Source organism: Grus americana, chromosome 4, assembly GCF_028858705.1.
Source record: "Grus americana isolate bGruAme1 chromosome 4, bGruAme1.mat, whole genome shotgun sequence".
NCBI classification, from domain to species: domain Eukaryota; kingdom Metazoa; phylum Chordata; class Aves; order Gruiformes; family Gruidae; genus Grus; species Grus americana.
Window position 1 is genome coordinate 25,728,010 of NC_072855.1, and position 22,009 is coordinate 25,750,018.

Sequence of the window (22,009 nt, forward strand, 5' to 3'; positions counted from 1 at the left end):
TTAAAAAACTACTATTCTAAAAATTTAAAATACCATATATTGGGAAAAAATTGTATGTCAAATGTTTACTTATGACTCTTTGTTTCTCTGTTTATTTTTAAGACGAGCAAAAATCAAATTAAAGTAGATCTTGTAGATGAGAATTTTACAGAATTAAGAGGAGAAATAGCAGGACCTCCGGACACACCATATGAAGGCAAGTAATTTTTTTATGTATGCAATCATTGTACACGTCAAGTCATATATCTTGAGATGCTTTGTTTGTAAAATTAATTTACAGCATAAAAATGTAGAACTATCTGTGTTTAAAATATTCAGGTTTTTTTAAAAATACAAATTTTAAGCTTGAAAAATATTTCAATTCAACTTCTGTGTTGTCTGAAGACAGATCTGTTCTACAATAGGACATATCCATTTAATCCCATATTAAAGGTTAATTTACAGGTATAAGCTGTGCAGTGTAATTGGTATAATGCTGACTTTTAGTTGTTTACCGTCTTGACAGTTTAAGCTCCTTAGCCACGAAGCATCAAGCACCTGAGCTTCAGAATCTAATGTAACTGTACATGTATTTCTGTGATCTAATGTGGTGGTGATTCAAAAACACATTGCATTTTTCTATCTCAAGGAGAGATGCCATTGCAAGTTAAATTTGGGATTAATTTTGGGTATCTGTGGGTCCCAATACTTAATTTGTACTGGAGTGGAGAACTCTGTAGTACAACTTGATGTCTATAGCACTCTTCAAAAATTACACCATATTGAGTTGTTTGTTAAAACTGGTGTCAGTAATTGCGTATCTCATCTTGCTTTTTCCAGACTGAAAACTTATTACGTATAGAAGCTTTAACAGAAGCTAATGTATCTCGGATGAAGTATGCTACCAAATTACTCAATAGTGCTCGTACTTGTAAACTTTCTGTGTATAATATATATGGAGCTGGCAGACACACCTTCTATTAAAGTTCCTTGATGATAAATGAGGATTTTGGTTTTTTGCTTGTTTGGGTGTTTGGGGGTTTTTTTTGGTTGGGTTTTTTTTTTTTTTTTTTAAATTTTGGTTAATGTAAATGGTATTCATATTTTCCATGCCAAGTATCTACTTTGATGTCTCAACAGATGTTACAGGCAAATAAATGGTTTTGTTGGAAATTAAAACAATTTTCCAAGTTTTCAGTTGCTCTAGTTACTCCATGCCTTGGAGCTAAGAGGGGGACTTTAGTATTGTCCAGAGACCAGACACGTGCCATTTGTCATTATTTTGAAAAATAAATTCTCATCAAGCGGGGAAAATATCTGAAAATTGTTTTGTAGGTATAGGTGTACACACTCTCGAAAGCATTCATGGCTACTGATGACAATCTGGATGTAGCATCTTCACTAGAGAGGACATCCCTTGTGACTGCCCCTCTGGGCTAGGAGCTCTGGTGCAGCAGCATTGGACTGGAGAGCTGGGAGCTTCCCTAGTGCCCAACCCCCTCGCTGGTGCCCAGGGCAGATAAAGGATGAAGAAACAGCCTACTGGAGGTTGACATAGCAGAACATTGGGCAGGGATAGAAGGTGTCAGAAGCTGAGGAGAAAGGAAATGAGCCTGGAAGGGAGAGAGTAGAAAAGTAGAAGCATCTATGATGGTAGGGATGCTCCCTTTCAGAACTTCAGTCCCAGAGTTCCTCTGCTGTCTAGGAAATAATGGCTGTTTCCCCCTTCCCTCCTTTCCTCCATATGTCTCTATCCTCATCTCATCAGCCACTAGCACTTTGTTGATGGACAATAATATCTGGAAAGAAGATCATTTCTTCTAGTTATAACATGTGCCTTCAATTTAAAAGAACTACACTGTGGACTTAGAATACATAGTCGTGCTGGTGACCTATTTGGAAGTGGATCATTCTGTTTAGTGTAATAGTTCTTTTGCAAATATAGCTGGCCTTGTAAAACCAAGTCTTATATACAGATGTTAAGATGTTGCAAAATTAAGTAATTGGAAACTGGGAAACCTCAGAATGGTGGAAGGAGGGTGTTGCTTTGAAGGCTTTTGGTGTTTTGTTTGGTTTGTTGTTTTGGGTTGTTTTGTTGTTGTTTTTCTTTTATTTTTCATTCAAACAGAATTCATTCTCCTCGGGTGAGTTGGCTTGTCATAGCTTGCCATTTTATTTTTTTTTCACTCCACGCCAGCATTACCTCTGCTTATACAATGGACCTTTTTTGGAGAATGTATTGAGAGTTATTTGAAATGAAAGATGTATTCATGTGTCACAAAAGTTTAAAAACTGTATAGCAGTTCATGAAGAGGGTAAAAAAAGATTTGAATGCCTGTCTGCAGAACTGGATTCTGTGTGATGCTGGATAATTCAGCTAGACCAAAATGTCAAAAGCTGAGTGCTGCGTATTCACATATTCAGCATATCCCACTAATGAAATTCAGCAATATGTGTTTAGTGCAGAATTTGTTGATGTGAAATGCATGTATGCATACTTACATGCATATGAGTACATTTAATTATGAGGATATAGTAAATATCCCTTCTGGGGGGCTAAAACTATTATGTATTCTGATTATGGCAGGTATTTCATCGAAAAGTAATGTGATTGCATGCTTACTTTAATCTAGAAGGCATATGCACCAAGGTGCAAAATGAAAGTTACTGGCAGCCCAATTTCTAGTGTTTCCTGGCACTTGAGTAATTTACTTTGGAATGTTAATATTTCTGTAACATAGTTTTATGCATTTATTCCCTTATGTAATTATGAAGGGCTTGCCGGTGTGTGTAGTTTACATTTTTATGACTAATACAGTAATGCATGCTGCATAATTACTGACTGATCTCCTGTCATCTATGGTCTGAACAATGACACAGCAAGAAGTGCTTTATGAAGAAAAGCTAATTAATGCAGTAGTTGAGGTCAGACAATTCCCTGATACAGGAGAGAATTCTAGGACCATTGTGAAGTGAAAGAACAGTAATATTTATTCTTGGTGAGGTATCTGAAAACAAACTGCTACAGCAAAATCCTTTATAGGTGTTGTTGGGACATTGGTTTAAGTATGACTGAGAGGAAGAATGTCATCTATTGTTGACAAATTTTACAGCTTTTATTTTTCTGTCAGTAGTGTCAACTCATTGATCAATTATCAGAATATTGCAAGACACAACTTCAATTGAAACACATGCGCATCCCACATTAAAACATGTATATTTGGAGGGAGGACCTTTGAAAGTCTAGATTAATGCCTCCTGGGTTTTACTTGATTCAAGAGATTTTCAATAGATATGTTGATTTTGGTTTGGTTTTTTTTTAAACCCTGTGTAACCATGGTATTATTTTCAAGCCAAGCTCACGTGTGAGCCACAGTAACTGCAAAATTTATGATAGGGTAGTTGTTCTAACTCTATTGAGACACGTGTTCCAGTAGGAGTGCAGAAGGAATATTCAGCCCTTACTGGTTAATTCAATCTCAAGTATTAAATAGCTACGAAAAAGCCATACATATGCATACTCTTTTAAAAAAAAAATCTGCAGAGATATTGGCATGCAGAAATTAACGTTAGTCACTTGCATTTTAAATGTAGTATTAAGGAAGTTAATATCCAGATTTGTTCAGTTTGTCTTCAAGCCTATGTTTTTAACTGTAAACTTCAGTGCACGACAACAATACTGTATAAATAATATTACCAACTCATTAGTCCCTGCAGTTTTAAAATCTTTTGGACTTGTACATTCCAGGTGGAAAAAATTGGTGGCTGAATAGCCTGTTACGCAGAAGGCTGTAATAGTCTTTTAAAGGCAAGTTTTAATGGTAAGCAGAAGAAATAGTAATACCTAAGGATAGGTTTTATATTACCTTACAAAATAGCACGGTAGTAAAGTCATACAGGGACTGATGAATTTTTGCAATCCAGAAACAGTGTAATTGTTCTGTTTCTTAGGAAAAATTGCTGCTGACTTATGCTTCAGTTCAGACAAAAGGAAAAGCAAACTTACTTTTAAGGTCTGTTGTTGATGTACACGTCTTCAAACATATTTCACATGTGCTGTTCTGTAAACAGACAAACAATCAACTTAGAATTAGCTATTACAATTTTGGATTTATTGGCCTTTCTTCTATTGTATTTTCTGTTAAATCTGCTCAAGTTACTGTAGTATTAAGTGAGAAAAACCAGCTGTAGAAAGCAGTGTAAAATACCAGACTGATATTAACCACTTTCAGATGTAGTGTATTAGACTGAATTACATTTTAGAAGCAAGAGGTGTTAGTAGCTGCCAACGTGCATTTTGGCACAGATAAAAAGGTGCCATAGACTATAACTATTCTGACTATTCCTTTGAGGTTTTTTTCCTGTGTGTGAATCTTACTACCTATATTTAGACTACTTGAGAGCTGTTTTGTATAGTGTGATTTGCAACAGAGTAAATCACTCTTGAAATCCCAAAGGAAATAGATTGTAGATACTTCAACTTTAATTCAAGGAAATTTATAAATTTTAACAAAGGGAGGGAAAAGGCTTCTTTCTGAAAGAACAGCAGTAGGATGAGGGGAAAAAAATTGCAAGTGAGAAGAAATGCTTTCAGTTTCTCTAAAAAACTAAATGTCTAAATGGGTGTATATGTTTTGTTATACTCTGTTCTTTTTGTTGTTAAACTGCTGCCTGGCAAATGATCTTCAGTGGGCAGGTAGAGATAGTTTGCTCCAGAAGACATAAGTATTGATAGTAAACATGAATGTTAACAAAACTATAATTGAAATAGACATAGTTGATGATACTGGAACAGGGAGAGAAAAATGAGAAAAGTTAAGAAAAGGGCAGTAGAAGATGGTTCTGTCCACCAAGAACTATCCTTTATTGCATGCTGTATTCCTGCAAACTGTATTAAATAGTACTAGTGTGTCAAAGTGTTTGCAGAATTGAAATAGAAGTAACTACTTCAGATAATAATGTAGAACATAGTGGAAATAACTCTCTTTCCCCAAAGTGGGAGAGCTTTTCTTAAATGACTTAGTTAAATGTTTTTCAGTTCCAGAAAGCTTAAAATGAAATACAGTTAATTTCAATTGTGTAATTTGAAGAAAATTTAATGGCATGAGGTATCAGAAAAGAGTCAATAATATCTCATGTTCAGCCTGAAGGTTCCTGTGGCCTATTATTTCATCTGTTTGGGGGATATTTGGTTTGTATTTTGGTATATTTTACTAAAATAGAGCATGGAAATTACAACGTTGGAAATTAGAAACTATAGGACTTTCAGATGTAGTGTATTAGACTGAATTACATTTAGTACATAGAGTATACTTTAAATACACCTAAGAAATAAGAGATTCTGATTTGCATAAGCAAATATAACTTTATTTGTTTGACTTTATGTGCATTTATTTATAAAATATGACATTTAGAATTATCTTCTAGCTAATACTCCTGAATAAATTTGAATTACTTGAAAACCTGTTCATTTAGAAACGTAAACTTTATTGACATGAAAGACTAAGCTTGAGTAGTGTTCTTTTGTTTTGATTTCTAACTTTTCCTTGTTTTTTGCAGGTGGAAGGTATCAACTAGAGATAAAAATTCCAGAAACATATCCATTTAATCCTCCTAAGGTACTGTAAACACTTTTTTGGATAAAATAATTTGACTAACAAGTTGTTTTTGAGAATTCTTATTTATTTTCTTGTGTGTGTAGTCTCTTTGTAGTACCCATCTTTTTTAATTTTTTTATCTTTATTTTCCTCTAGACAGGCATTGGAGCTGTCATCTTTAGGTTGACATAATGCAGGATGCATAGCTGTATCCAATCAGAAGTACGCTCTGATGATTCCTTAAAGTACAAACTGACAAATTCTGGGAGGGAGCTTGTGCCTTATTATTGACCCTCATGTAATTTATTTTTGGCAAGATAAATACAGTTTTCAGATAGTTTTACTTGATGTAGAGAGTATGGCTATCTTCCCTCCCCCTCAGTATCATTGAAGAAATGTTGTAATAATTATTGATTCTTTTATTTTTTTGGGCTCCATAAGTTATCTTTAGTAGAGTCTTGGGTCTAACCTACCAAGTTTCTAGTATTAATTAAATAGCGAGGTGTACGGTGGTGTGACTTGAAGAACCAATAGAGATGTATAACGGTCTTAGTGCAACTCTGTTGAAGGAATGCATAAAACATGAGCACATGGATGAGAGACAAGAGAAATGGCTGTGGTGAAGTCGCTCATACGTTTTTTGGAACTTATTGCCCTTTCAACTTCACTGTACCTTTCTAGCACTTTAAATTTGTGACTGCACTTCTCTCCAAAATGGATCAATCTGAATAGTGTTCTCCCTAGTCATGTACAGCTGCAACTGTATATTCCTGTGCCCTGATTTAGTCCCTGCTTCAGTGGCTTCTGATGAATCAGCAGACTCCTGAGTTGTCTGACTCAGCTTCTTGACTGATTTTTCTGTTTGCCTGAAAGATGTCTTTGAACTAAGAACGTGTCCTAGATCCCAATTATTTTCACCCTGGTACGTAAGACTGGGAAGGAACTGGGGAAGAGGAGGAAGGGAGAGGTGCCAGTAGCTCTTAGCTCCTTGGCTTTTGTCCTTTGAATGACTTCCTTGAGGCTGGAGTGAAAGACAGAGAGTCTTAATGAAATGTCTTTTGGTTTCAGTTCTTTCATCTGCATGTGTTCTGGTGGGAGCTAAAATAAGGAGACCTGAAACAGGTCGTAGACACTGAAAGATGAGTCCATGGACCATGGTTTAATTGCTGCTTTGGGACTTGGTGGTTTGCATTTCCAAAGCTTATGGGCAGCTGTTAGAAGCTCAGTGCACTGTAGCATAGTACTGCTTATTCTGGAATCTGTAGTCTTGAATTGGAGGCCTTTTTGCTTGTTTCTAGCCCTGCCTTTCATCTGAAAGATTTCTTTTATCTTGTTCAGTATGTGCTTTGACAGCCATTGTTAGACTTCATTTGCTGTGAGAAATTACCTAGTATTTACATGGCTTTTTACATTCTCAAAGTGATTTAGAGAGTTGAGCTAGTTAGTAAGTGGCTCAACTGACATGGTCTCTTATTTTCTGTCCTGGACAGCAGAACTGGAACAGTCTTGCCTATTTATACACCATGATTGCACTGATTTTATTATAGCCCTGTATGTACAGTCTTTTGCTGTGCTGCCTGACAAATAACATGTTCTCTGCACTGATTTGCTTGCAGATCAGGGGCAAAAGTTGAAAGATCTGTGCTATACATAAAAGGTTTGTAAGGAGCTTGGGGTGAGGAGGTAGAGATGAGAAACCAAGAGACAGGTCAGAGTCACTAGAAGACAGTTAAAGTGCAACCTGAAATAAGGGGTTTGAAGAAAACGAAAGAGAAATTTCTAAAGGCATGTATATATTCCTTTCAGAGGACAGTTTTGGGGTTTGAGACTTTTAAAAGAAAATGCTACTTTTCACTTTCTTGGTGTCTTAAAAAACAAACATACACCAACAACAAAACCAAACTGATTTTATCCATGCTTTGTGAGCATGAATACACTTTATTTTAGTGTAAAAGTATGGACATGATCAATCAATGAATGCTGGGACCAGATCCTTTCAACAGCAAAGAAAAATAATTGTAATCAAGGTAGGTTTTGATTTGTTGAAGAGCTTTGTGCATATGAGTAATGAGACTGCATGGCTGTAGAAGTAGTAACATCCACCAAGGAGATTTTTATAATACTTCTGTAGCTACCAACAATTTCGCTGAACAGTGAGATCCAATGCTTACCTTAAGAGTTCAGGGATTGTTTTACTTCATTAAAAGTGGATTTTCTAGCATTTACAATGTTGGAAGTTTTAAGTTTGTATTTGACCATCTGCTTACGTTGAAACACTGGTACTGCTGGAGAATATTTATAAATTACTTTTGATGCAGGGATGTGCACACATGACAGTGTATGGGAAAGCAGTTAGGAATGAGTTTGATAACCTACAAAAGGGCAGTAGTCTATTTTTGACTAAAGCAAGGCTCTAACAAATGGCCTTGCAAACTTGAAGCCTCCTGAAATAGTGGTATCACATGTCTTAGTTCTGTGTTTTAGCTTGATATTTCCTAAATTAGTATTTATTTATGATGTGATTAGAAATGGTGCATTTAAAATGTTTACTTAATACACTGCATTTAATAACCATTTTTGTTTTTAAAAAATTGTCTTGTTTTCTAGGTGCGGTTTATCACCAAAATATGGCATCCTAATATTAGCTCAGTCACTGGGGCCATTTGTTTGGATATTCTGAAAGATCAATGGTAAGATGCCATGTGGATTTAAATGTGCAAAATCAAATATACCAGTGTCCCGGATAGGAGGCAACAGCTCGTGTTGCTTTTCACTTTGTATTTGTAATTTGAGATGTCCTTAAAGCTTACAATTTTTCAGTATAGTGTTTTGAGTTGAAAAGATGCAAATGAAATGACTGGGTGGTAATTTTGGAAAGTACTAAGTAGATAATTTATGCATAGAGAGCTTTTCCAAAAATTTTTACACTAGAGTTAGCGTGAACATTTCATTGTTGTTGATGTTTTGGGTCTTTTTGTAGGAGGTACAGATGGTACCTATTGCCTCCTTAATTTTGTCCTTTCAGTCTCCTGAGGTGTAAGCAGAAAAAAACCCAAGTGCTTATCTTCATTCGGGTTCTTGACTTCCAAATTAAAATTAGTTCTGATAGAGATTAAAAAAAAAAATATTAAGTGAGTCTGGGAGTATAAAAGGTAACAGGTCAGCAATAGGAAAGGGAGAAGAGGAGATTGACTGTGCTGATTCTTTCTCACAGTTATCTCTAGTATTTATGATTTGCACTTCTATAAACCATTTGCCTTTTTAGTTGCTGGTCAGTTGCTGACTCTTGATTATTTAATGTTACTGTAAAAGTTTTAATAGCCAAAAACTGGCAGGAGTAGACCTTAAGTGTCCAGACTGTAACAGCTGAACTAACTCATTGTTAATTTGTTTTTCCAAGTGATACATTTCACGTGGTTTGAAGTTCATGTGCACCAGTTGTGTGATAGACATGATATCTAACATGAATGGAATTAATCTTTGTTGTTTTCCTCTGTGTCTGCCCCTAAAGAGTAGGACTGTAATTCCACAGCAGATATGTAATGCATACAAGCTTCAAATGCTTGTAAATTCAACAACTTCATCAAGACTGCTATTGGCCAAGCAGACATCAGTTGGGTTTGAAAGAGAAGCTCTATAGCAGAAAGCTTGAGTTGAGGTCTTGCAGGTGACACATCCAGTGTTTTAATCTTTTGCAGAGTGAGAAGATTATGCAAATCATGTGGCACAAGATAGTGTAAATTATTATGATTTCATTTTAGTACTCATAAGCTGTTGAATTTTTCATTTCTGGAACTGCATATTTTTCTTACGGTCTCGGAGCACTCTGTTCTTTCAGGCAGTAGAATCTTTAAACATACATGCCATGGTACGCGGTATAATTTTTCTATCAGCAAAGCCAGTGCACTCTTGTACCTGCACCTAGTTATTCATACCACCCTACAATTATACTGGAAGTGAATGACTCTTAACTGTGTAAGAACAGTTTCCTGAGAGATCATACTCTAAACCAGATTAGTGAATGGGCATGAGGTTGGCTGGTTGGTTTGTGGTTGGGAATTTTTTTTAATTTTTGTTTGGTTTGGGGTTGTTTTTTGCAAAAAAAACCCCAAATTTTGGAGAGTCTTTTTAATGAGGATCACTTCACTGATTTGAACTAGAACACATAAATCTGCTCTCTCAGCTAGGCTTATTTCCACTCAGGACAAGGTTTAAGTAGTGAGGATATAGGGACACAAAATTTCTTTATTTCTAGCAGCAAAGGGGCTTAACATGGAACTGCATCCCATTGTCACTAATACCCCTCTGGGAAGAATTTGTCTAAAATTTTTAAGCTCAGGGTTTGGGTTTTTTCTTCTGTCTTTTGGTACTCCTTTATCCACTGTCTCGTTGCTTTACTCATAGTATCAAAGTCTGTGACTTAACAAGTATCTTTAAGGCTAATCTTTCCATACTGAAGCCCTTAAACAACATGTTTCTCTAAAATGACACTTATCTAGCATTTTCCCCTGGAAACTTTGAGGAAAGACAGTCCATAACAGAATTCATGCTTATTTATTGCATTCTGAATTAAACCCAGAGTAATTTAACAGCCGCTTTTTTAACATTTTCTTGTTATCTTCATGTTACTTTAATATATTCCCTAATTAGCGTTTTCTCTGGAGAAGGATGGATGATCTTGCTTCTGTAGCAACAGACTGGGATTCAGGAGATGACATTTTGTTTTCCAGCCCTGGAACAGGTCTTCTGTTGTCTTGCAGCATTGCCAAACATTGTGACTTGAAACAGTTTCATAAAACTCAGTTTTCTCCCAAACCTGCTGCTTTAAGAGTGAAGCAATTAATATCTTTAAGATGAAAGTTTCTGGCCTTTTTAGTGGCTGAGCAAGCTAAAAAATATAAAATACCAAAAGGCAACAAAGACCTAAAGGAATCATGAGCTTCAATTAAATTTTTTTTTTTGGTCAAAACCATTGAAATTTGGAAAGAAGGAACAGGAGAGGAGATCTGACTTGTGTTCTCGTAATCTTTGAAAGTTAAGTTTTGCACAGGTAACTTAATCTGTGTCTTAGTACTGCCTGACAAAAAAGCCATTAATACCTTCGTTCACCAAGACGTATACAAAACAGGTGTATTGGGACAAGAACTTGCCTTCTATGTAATTAAACCAGCTGGCACAGGGAGCACCAATATTATACCACTTACACACTCTTAAATTCTTCCTTTGAAACACCGTCTTCGTGTGGAAGCACTAAGGAAAGAATTTCACAGAACTTGGTGGTGGTGGAGGGAGGCTTCCTATGTACAATAATCCCTTTTCAAATGCTTCTTAATGTAGTGATCCCTTAATTTTCTAATGGTGCTCTTTGTAAGTTTTGTTTGTTTTTTAATCATAGAATAGTAAATGCAAATTCCTTGAGCTTTGTTGAAGTGCTTGTCAAAGCCTCTGGTCTGTTGGAGAAGAGGAAGCTGTTGTGGCTGCATCCATCCTTTCTTGTTTGAAGGATTTCAGTATTATCACAGATAAAGCTTTTTTTTTTTTTTCTGAGTAGCTTCCTAAAACTTCCTAAGCCATATGAATGGTTAATATTGTTTAAGCTGTTTATTGTCTGCAGGATGTGCTGTTTTAGCTATTTAAACTGAGAAATGCCAACATCACCATGTTTGTTTTCTGCACGTGTAGACTGAACAATTGTTTTAATAACATGATAGCTTCACTGGAAAGCAAACAAACAAAAAAAAAACCAAAACAAAAAACACCCACCCAACCTTGATAATTTAATATTTAATGGATTTCACCAGGTATTCAAAGGTAAACAGGACAAATGCAATTCTAAAATATTCTAATGACTGTGTTCTAGAAAATGTATTTAGTTCCAGTCTCCCTTGTCAAATCTTTTAGTAACAAGCTGTTTCTGAAGTGCCACTTCATTGACTTGTAATGCTCTTAACTGAATAATGCTGCTCTTATTGCTGTGTTTAAATGTAAGTCACAAATTCCAATGCATATCTGCATTTTTCAGTGAGGTTAGTGGGAGCTGAGGGACAGAATTTGGGCCTATAGGACTTGGTGGGGTTTCTTAAAGAGTTAATAAACTGATAAAATACTCTTTTATATACAAAGATTTTAATGTGTTTGTATAGTTTAAAAAAAGTTTCTTCCCTACTCACCCATCCCATGATAATGATTTTCTGTTCTAATGAACATAGTTGAGATATTGCTGTGCATAGTGGCAGGAGGTTTTATCAGTTTGCAAAGTAATGTCTTTAAATGATTTTTTAATGAGTTTAATGAAATTCTTTCTCCACAGTATATGCTTGATGCTGAAATTCTTTGCAGCTGTGGATTTTCATCATGTTTAGATTTGTAAATACCTGCTATGCCAGTTTGTTTGCAAAACAGCTACCGTTTGCTGGTAGAATTAAAATAGGGATATGATTTTGTAGAAGATATACTGTTTATGCTGATCTGATATGACTTCTGTTATGTGGTTTTTCTTATTGTAGCCTATATTTATCTTCCAGGCTAGTATTCTGTCTCGAAATTTTATTCTTAAATATAAAATGTATCTAATACTGTTCATTGAAACCTGAGAACTAAATTACTTGAAAGCTGTTCTGCATAAATCCCTTGAGCAGTAATTATCAAGCGAATGCGTTGTGGCTGTGTGTATGGCTACAAAAAAACTCCTGGCTGTTATGGTTTTGACAGTCGAAATAAAAATGAATTAATATTTTTTTCATAGTGGCTGTACCGGAGGAGTCACACTTCAGTTTTAGTTGACATGCAGAAATCATTATTATAAGAGATAATACAATTTTTATAGATACATAAGAAACAGCCAGCTCATAGTAATCATCATCTTGGGCATCTGAAATTGCTGGGTTTTGTTCAGGGTCTTTGAGGAGCACTGAGCCTCTTTAAAGCTTTGAGAAAAATGCAGAGAATATTAACATTGTTTGAGGGAACTCTTCAGCAAGCAGGCTGTCTTTCCCCCCCCTGCACTATGTCAAAGCTATTCTATTATTCTCTTTTTTTCTTTCCCTAATGGGTGACCAGTCTTGTATTTCTCCTGTAAATAGTGACTATACAGCAAGCTTCCACTCAAAGGCCTTATTCATTTCCCTCCCCCCTTCCAGATTCCCGAAGCCCTTGGTACAAGTTCCCAGAGCTTTTCTCTTGGATTAACAAGCTTAGTTATTTCACAAATGGAATAAATATTGCAGATTAATTTAAAAAATAAAAATAATTTTAAAAATTGTTCCCAATAGCTATGTTTGGTTGACAGAGTGGAGCATCAATCTGCTGGCTGCAGCTGTTCCTGTTGTTCTGTTGGGTTTCTCAGAGTAACTGGAGAGATTGTTTCCAGAGAGGAATGTACATAACATAAGTAAAAACTTCCTAAATGAAAGATTACTTAGCCTTTAAAAATGAAGAAGAAAAAGAAAAAAATGGCAGTGTTTCACAATCCTCTTTGGACTCTTTCAGCTCACTGAAAGGTAAGAGATTTCTTACCTCAGGCATGCTGGGCACAGCTGGTTTGCTGTGCTTTTTAATATTAGCACTATATTCACCCGAACTAGGGGTGCTCTTTTTTTAATGGAAATGCCTCAAGATACTACCTTAAAAAAAAAAAAAAGTGTAAGTGGATAAAATATATATCAGCTTTATTTGTTTAGATTCACTCCAGGTTTGCCTTGCAGTTTAACAAATGCAATGCCAATGGAAAGCCTGGTTTTTGGTTAGGATGTCCCGAGTGGAGGCTTTTAGTTTAATTTCTGAGAGACAGCGCTTCCCTGTAGCAAGCCCTCTGCAGCTCACTGGTAGATGTTACTGGCCTTTCTTCCCATTTTGTAGATGTCAAACTTGCAAGCCTGCATAGTGGCGAAGCAGCATTTTGGGACGGGGGTGGGATTCAAAGGTTATTATAAACTTCAGGAGAAAACAGGAGCCAGTAATGTTGTGGAACAAAGGCAATGTAATGTAAGGCAAATAGGATGCTGGGATGTAGGTAGGAAGTTTTACCTGCAAAACTCATGACAATAAGCTACCTGCTTTTTATTTATGATTGGTCAGGCTTCCGTTGAAAAGTGTACTACCCACTTTGAGTGTTATATTCCAAGAAGATGGGAACCATAGGAAAAATCCAGAGTAACAAGAATGATAGTCTAAGCAAATATGACCTACAATGAAAGATTGGGAAGTCATTTTAGCATGCAGAATATTAAGCATGGTGAAGCATTGAAATAGATTTTCCAAGAAACTTGTGAGGTTCCAGTGAAGAATGGATTAGACAGAAGTCTGTCAGGACAAAACCTTGCCTTTGGCAAGGCAGAGAGAAAAAACCTAAAACCCAAGCACGCAGCTAGCTTGAGTTACCAAGGGGAACTGCTTGAACTCCATGAGATGTTGTGTGTAAATCCACACCTAGAAATAAACTTCAAATATAAGAAGAGTTGGAAATTTTATTTTTTTTTTCAGGATTCTGTTCTGAAAAAGTAAACCCTTGAGGAGCACTGGAAAATGCAGAACACATCTATCTTTCCACTGGAAGTTCATTTTAAGGAAAATACAACTGTTTTTGCAACACGTTCTTCTCTAGCTTGTGGGGATCTCGTGTGTGTGTGTGGTGTGTTAGGTTTTTTAGTTTTGTGCCACTGTCAGCATAGATTTTGCTCCAGAACTGATGATGAGAATTGTTTTTAATCCTTGCTGATGAGTAACAGGTCCTATCTTATTAGTGTCTGTAAATGTAGTTCTGGGCAGTCATCTCCATTCACTTTATTCTCCCAAAAGAAGGTAATGGGAAGGAAGAAGAGTTTGGTTTTTTTGTTTTTTTTTTTAAGGTACTTGGGAAATGAGAATCTATTTTTAGCTGTGCCTCCAGTTTCTTCTGGAAGTCTTAATTTATGTCTGAAAAATTAAGACTAAGCTACAAAGAAAATAACAAGACTTTTTTTACTTTCTTTGATCAGGAAAGCTAATTGGTGTCCTAAAGGTAGGTGTTGAATGAGTATATGATAGCTACACAAAATATGTCAGATTTTCTTTACCATTACTCACAACCTTTTTAATTTCCTTTTTTTTTTAATACGAACAGCAGCTGAAGCTGTAACAGGTTTCCTTTTCTGATTTAGGGATACTTCTTTAAATGTTTGTTTCCAATGAAGACTTTGTCTTATGCATGAGACGTGAAAGCCATTTTGAGACATGAGACTTGAAAATAAGTTGTAAACTACATCTTTAAACCTTTTTACATATGTAGCTAAACTGGTCTTGTCTATAAACTTAGTATTTTAGAATTTGAGTTCTCTGAGCGTATAGCCATCTGTATATCCAAATGGATAAGGTATTTATTTTTATTACTCATTTTGAAATTGGAATGTCGGAACAGAAGTTCAAGTCCCAGTATGCTTTATATAAAAATCTACAAACATAACAGAAGAACAGGGACCGAAAGGGCCTGGCAGTCTCGAAAGCCGGAGACAGCTGGAGCCAGCACAGAACTTGTGTTCTAGGTGTCCATGGCACCTTTGGTCCTTAGTAATGCCCCTTGCTCCCCAAGGTATATTTTCTACTCCTAGAAGGTACAGCATAAATGGAAGTAAATTGCATGTAAAAGAGGCACAAGTGGCCATGACCCCTTTTGTTGTCTTCTCTACTTTAAATAATGGCAGTATTTTAAAATATCTCTACAGTAGAAGGATTTCTGTAGAGAAAAGTGCAGAACAGCTTTTATTTGGTGAAAGCAACTACAGTATCAGTTACAGTTGATAGATATTTTGTATTAAGTCTAGCTTTAAAACCACACTAAATAGTGTAATAAAATTACTTAACTGGGATGAAAGACTTTAGGTTTTATAGCATGTGGTGGATGTGGTAGTTCCTGAAATTCACTGCATAAAAATAAAAATGGTTAAATCTATTCGAGCATAAGAAGGCCTGACAGATTTAGCATTCTGTAACACTTGAATGCCAGAATAATAAACATGTTGCATTACATTCATTTAATACTAGGAGATACCACTGTGAATTACATCATCAATGTGTACTTTAAATAGATTAATTTCAGGACAATATAAACCGGCAGAGATCACAAAGAACAGAGTAAAATAGTGTAGGTACATGTCAAGCAAAAGTATTTCTGTGTTCTTTCACTGAGGTTTTTGTGTGTGTGATTTAGGTGTGGGAAAACAAGATGCTTTGTAGTCTTTTAAGTTTACTGTGTTAGCTAGGCTTTCATCACACAACTGAGGATATGTTTCAGTAACAAGGTGTTCTTTATCTGATTAAATATAATCTTACTAGTTAATCCCCAGCTTTGTAATTTAAAGAAACATTCTTTGGCTTGGAAGAAGCATTCATCTTGGAACCTGAAATACTTAAATTTAACTGGAAGAGAATCTGAAATTCTTAAAAAAAAAAAAAAAAAAATTTAGTTACTAGGGAGTAGGTTTGGAAAAAGAGAATTACATGTTGTTGAAGGTTTTGTGATTTGTCAGATCTAAAAGCATGAGGGTTTTTTGAAGATTTAAGTCTGCAGAGTTCAGCTTGAGGGACTTCAAGCTGATGTGGCAGTTGGAATGAGACAATATGTGCTAATTAAAATCTCTGTCACTTGGGATGTTTCTCACTTGCGTTTTGATGTAGAACACTGCACTGTGAAAGCTCAGTGATGATTATCAAGCTAAAAAAAAAGTAAGTTTCTAGGAAAAATCTTCTAGAATTAGAAAGAATTAGGGAAGAATGGCGTATTTGAATGGTTAGTGACATAGCAAGAAAGCTGTAAATGTGAGCATCTAGGAATATAATATTCAGGTGTCACAAATGTACCTCTGACATTTTGCCAGCATGTGTTTGTTCTCTGTTCATCAGTGTACTCTGCTAGAGTACCTCAATGCAGTGCCTCGGTACTGGCAAATACATACATTTCTGAAATCCGAGACTGGAAATAGATTTGCAGACTGTTTCCTCTCTATTTGGACCATCAGGTCAAACTCTTCCTCACCCACTCTAACAGACTCTCTGCATTTACTTTCAGTCTTCTGAAAAGAAGAAACTATTTTCTGTTGATTGAACATGGAACAGTTTGTCTGTAAGAAATTGGATACCTGTGTTTCCTCTGGCATTTCATGTGCCATAACCATTTTGTTCAAATCTAAGAGGTCACATTTTCCCCTTTCTGCTAGTACGTAAGGAGAATAAGCAGTTTTATGTATTGGCTTGAACATCTGTCTGTGCCACCACAACAATTAAGAGTCTACTTAACTGTTCAAATCAGGTGAAATACTGAACTTTCACAGATTCTGTGGGGTCCTTATTTGGTTTCCAGTGTGTGCCAGCTGAAATGGTAGATCAGAGATGGTATTCATGATCAAAATCTAATTAAACTGTACATTTAAAATGTTACAACTTCTCAGATTTACAGTGTGTAACAATTTCATGGTTTTACTTTTCTGAGTGTTTATTGACTTTTATGAACATATTTGGTTTTCCCTTACTAAATTATTGAAGTCTCTTACTCTAAATATACTTTGAGATCAAGATAAATGATGAGAACTTAGAACCTTAGAAGTTCCAACTCTAGAATTATGCTACCTTCAACAGGGTTTTTTCATAGGGGCAAAAGAGTGACTTTACAGCACCGTCATGACTACAGAATGTTTTCCTGCTTCAGATAGTCGTGTCAGGTTGAAATGAGAGGAAGCTAAGATAACATTTTCAATTGCACATTCTGCAATAGCCAAACCTTTTTATTATTATAGTTGTAATTCCCTATGTAAATTGTTAAATTTTATTGAAAAATGTCGTATTAAAACTGATGCAATGCAAAAGATATCTAATGTATAAAATTCCTTATCTGTTACAAATATTTAAAATATAGGTCACTATTTCTGTATATGCTATTTTGCTATGAAGAGTGCCAGCAGAGGGAGCACACATGGGCTACCAGTTTGGTACCTAAATCTTAACACAAGGTGCTATTACTGGTTGGTAGTAAGGAAGGATGACACAAAATTCAAATTGGCTTCCCCCCCAGATGAAATTAATTAAGTGGGTATGGTCAAATATGTATGTCAAGACTGTATCTTCCAAAAGCTTAAGAAAACATTGTTAATAAGAAAGTTGACATTTAAAACCCTATTTAAATATGTATATATTGAATGATATTCTAATACCTATAAGCTGCAGCACTTTAAAACTGTAATTCTTAGACATACAATCTGTGCATGTACTCTTGTATCTTCTATGGTACTAGTGCAGCAGCAAAGGTGAGTATAGGCATGGGATTTGGTAAAGTAATTTTCAAATTTTTAATTTTAGGGCAGCAGCAATGACTCTAAGAACAGTGTTGTTATCACTGCAAGCATTGTTGGCAGCTGCAGAACCAGATGATCCACAAGATGCAGTAGTGGCAAACCAGGTGAGATGCTCAGTTGACTGTGAATTTGTAACACTTCTGTAACCTTCCATAACTCACATTAGGCCCCAAACCTTGGGGGAGAGAAAGAGTTTAAAGAATTTATTGGAAAATTGCCTTACAGTAAGTGTGAGTTACTACAGTGTTTTGTGCTCTTTACTTTCCGGATTCCAAAGTAAATAGCAGTTATTTTACAGTGTCAGGAGTTTTATTTTGTTAGTTTTGTTCCTTATTTAGCTTGTCAGAAATGTCAAGGGGATAACAGCACAGTAAAATTAAGTATAACTTGCCTTTTAAAATTTTAGGCTTCTAGTATAAGAAAAGAAATGTTGTATTGTTGTAAAATGAGTTTTAACTTGATGATGTTCATTTGACTTGGCTTGGTATGTAGCTCCTCTTCCAGATTAATATGAATACTGTTGAGCATTGATTGGTTTACTGACAAAATTTTATGAACAGTGACTTTAGATGAATTACTGTTTAATTTAATCCTGAGGATTAATTTATCTGAATGAAGCATCCTGTGTATTTTACCTTTGCAAGTACTTGGGATAACTGTTGTAGTGACTGGTTGAATTGATACTGTAGAATTCTACCATCAACAGGATTTGTTGCTTTTCAGACAGTAGCGATAACTTATAAAAAGTAATAACAATAAAATCTCAATTGGATCTTATGCCATACCAGAACTGACATGGTTCTATTTAAAGTGTTGATGAAAGATAGGAACAGTCATTCCATAACTTAATAGTCTGACAATTTTCAACAAAGTCCCAAGTATGTGTGTGGTGTTTTCTTTTTTACCCTGGAGAGAGAGACAAAAGACCAGGCTTCCCCACGGACTGGTAGGAAGGGTATATTTCAGCAACAAAAGAACAAAGCAGGTAGAAGGTTCTTCCCACATCTATCTCACATCTATCTCACCTCTATCTCCTGTACATCAGGACCCTCCAGGATAAGGTGACAAAGTGAGCACTCCTTCTCTCTAAAAGTTTGGGTAGGATGATAGATTAGCAGTTCATAAAACCTGTCAGGTTTTGGAGGGAAACATTGACATTGGAGGTAGCCCATTGCACCAATGGTCACTACTACCTATACTCAGTAGTAAGTACAGAAGGCTTGCTTGTGGAAGTTGGCAGTACTGTAAGGCTGCTCTGAACAAACGTCCCTGAACAGTTCTGTCAGACTGAATTGCTCTGCACAGGGAGAATTGCTGCAAAGGCCAGCAAGGCCACCAGGCATGTCCCTGCACTGTTTTTTTTTTTCTTGCCAGATGCGTGCCCTTGCTGTCACGCTCTCTCTTTATTAAACAAAATCACTTAATCCTTTTTTTCAAAGAAAAGAATGTTTCCCATTCTGGCCCCACTGGTAGAATTTTGTGGGGGAATCATAGTAGTCTCATAGAAGCACTTGAGCTGAAAAGAGTTTTTTCTCAGGCAAACATCTTCCTGAAACTTCCTAGATTCTGAAGAGCAGTTTTTCAGGCTGCCTCTCAGGTGTTTGCGAGGATGCGTGTGGTGGGACTGTGGCGTGGCCGATGTGGGGAGGATTCAGTTTTTCCTTTTCCCTGCAAATACCTGCATGAAAACTATACTGGGGTTTGGCCTTGAGTTACAAGCATGTGTATGGAAGTAGAAAGTGATTGTAACGGCTTTGACAGATGTGGCTGTAAACACCCAGTTCCTTCATGTGTTTTATTTGGTGGTGGGGTCTTTTTTAGTTTGCTTGGGGTTTTTTCCAAAACAAAAATTCACAAGGAATTAATCCTCCACACTGATTTTTCATTATGTTAATTTACTAAATGATGTGTTTGCCATTTACCTGGACAGCTTAGTAGTCTGTGTCCTACAAGCTCTTGAGCTGAATCCCAGAGAGGACACAGGGAGAACTCCTGTTTGAATAATGGCAGTATTCTCAGACACCAGCTGTCTGGTGTTAAAGCTACTTCAACTAGTTGTTGTGGTTTTTTTAAATACAGCAACATTAACTGCCTCAGATTCCTGATATAGAGACATCAGTAAAAGGTGCCTTTAGGCTTTTCTCAATTCAGTGAGAAGCTAGATTATTTACGGATACCTAAGTAAAGGAAATTTATAGAATACTGAAAGCTAGTTCTGAATAAAATGCAGTTATGACTAATCCTTTGCACTTCAGCCAGTTGCTTTCTAGGCTTGGCAGTGTTCTCAAAAATATTTTAAAAAAATTGAGGAAAGATCTTTTAAGACCAGAAGAATATAGTACTTTGGGATGCTACTGAATCTTAACTTAATTCTTTCTCTCTTCTAGTCATTGCATTCAAAGAAATTTATTACAGACCACTGTATTTAAAACGCAGTGAGTTACTTCCAACAATAGATTGTGTCCTGTGTTTGTTTTAATGCCATTAATAATCAGAGCAAATACACAGATTACTTCATGTGGAGCAGAATTACTGGGAGGTGTACAAAGAACGCAATGCAGTGTAGTTGGGGTGTGTAGCTGTAGGAGAGGTAAAATGAAATGTACAGCAGTAAAAAGTATTGTATTCACTTTGACAGTGCTTTATAGATTTAAAGATTGTTTTCATGTATGACTAAAATGCTTAGAGTGATAGTCAGTCATGTTTCTGTCCTTAAAATGCATCTAAAAATATTTGAATAATATATTTCTCAATCTTGTCTTATTATTTAGTGCTAAAATTTATTTTGTATCTAAAGATGGGAATACCTACTTTTTTAAAGTGTAGTGATTAAGGGGAAGAGTTTTTTAATACAAAAAAACCTTAAACTTGATATTACATACAAAAGTTGCTAAAATAGGAAACTCATCTTGCTTTTCTGAGTACAGTTTATGACGGATGACCCACTTTCTTGGCTTTTGAGTTCTTGGCACAGGCTGAAAACTCTGTGATGAGGTCTGTTCTGTTGTTTATTAGAAAACTTGTTAGTGATTGGTACAAAATAGTATTTACATACCCTGTGTGAATCCTCCCCGCCCCCCCCCCCCAGTAAATAATAGCTTAGCTTGCATGAAAAGAATTGCAGCTTCCTAGCTTTTTGCACATGCTCACCCATTTTTCAGGCCTTCTTTTATCACGTATGCTATCAATATCCTTATTCTCAGGAGGAAGCCTGGTAGTGAAAGGTCAACCCTGACTGAAAAACTGCAGACCTACTTGCAGTGTATAAAACCAAGCATATTTTTAAGTGATTAGAGAAATACATTAGAGTTGTGTGCAGTATGTACAATCAGGAGATGGTGACATAGGGATAATTTGTGCTCTATCACACTCAATATAAATTTTCAGTAGCTGTGCTAGATATAGCTACTTTACTTTTGATCAGTGCAACTGAGAGCAGTACCTGACTGTACATGAGACCTACAGTGCGTAATTTAACCTAAAGGCAAACACGTTTAAATCAAATGCTTGCATAGGTTTACTCTGTGTAATCCTCGCCTCCAAATTTCATTTCAAAAATAGCAGTATGATCAGTGTGAAATGCTGTTGAAGATGTTGTAGAAAGAATGATGGATCGGAATATGCCTTATCTTGCTTTTTGGTTGGATTGCTGAGTTGATTTAACTTTCCCCTTCTCCTCCCTCTCTCTTTTGTGTAGTACAAACAAAATCCAGAAATGTTTAAACAGACAGCTCGACTTTGGGCACATGTGTATGCTGGAGCACCAGTTTCTAGTCCAGAATACACCAAAAAAATAGAAAACCTTTGTGCTATGGGCTTTGATAGGGTAAGTATATGCAACTTAAATATTTCTTAGTAGGGGCAGAGCAAGTATATGTGTATAAATACAGGGATTCATGAGTATACTACAGTAGACTCGCTACTTCCATGACCTTTTGTAGGTTTAATTATTCTGGTTTGCTAATTATTTTTAAGAATTGGAGTTTTAAAATACTACATTATTAGTAAATCTTGTGAGCTACCCTGTTTTGTTGGGTTTTTTTAAACAGTTTTTCTAACGTGTTCCGATTAATCTGTGAACTTTTCATTCCACTTCTCAGAACTGCAGGTTCA

The 22,009-nt window shown here is 36.0% G+C and overlaps 1 protein-coding gene across 2 annotated transcripts in view; it reads left to right on the forward strand.

The window, feature by feature from the left end:
- The window catches only part of UBE2K (ubiquitin conjugating enzyme E2 K), a 45,209-nt gene that overhangs the window by 17,828 nt on the left and 5,372 nt on the right, over nucleotides 1-22,009 (forward strand). For both annotated transcript variants that reach the window (XM_054823629.1, XM_054823628.1), the window contains 5 exons: nucleotides 103-196; nucleotides 5,539-5,597; nucleotides 8,184-8,266; nucleotides 17,901-18,000; nucleotides 21,594-21,722. In XM_054823629.1, the coding sequence (XP_054679604.1) occupies nucleotides 17,911-18,000; nucleotides 21,594-21,722 (219 nt within the window). In that variant the 5' untranslated portion in view covers nucleotides 103-196; nucleotides 5,539-5,597; nucleotides 8,184-8,266; nucleotides 17,901-17,910. The remainder of the gene's footprint in view (nucleotides 1-102; nucleotides 197-5,538; nucleotides 5,598-8,183; nucleotides 8,267-17,900; nucleotides 18,001-21,593; nucleotides 21,723-22,009) is intronic.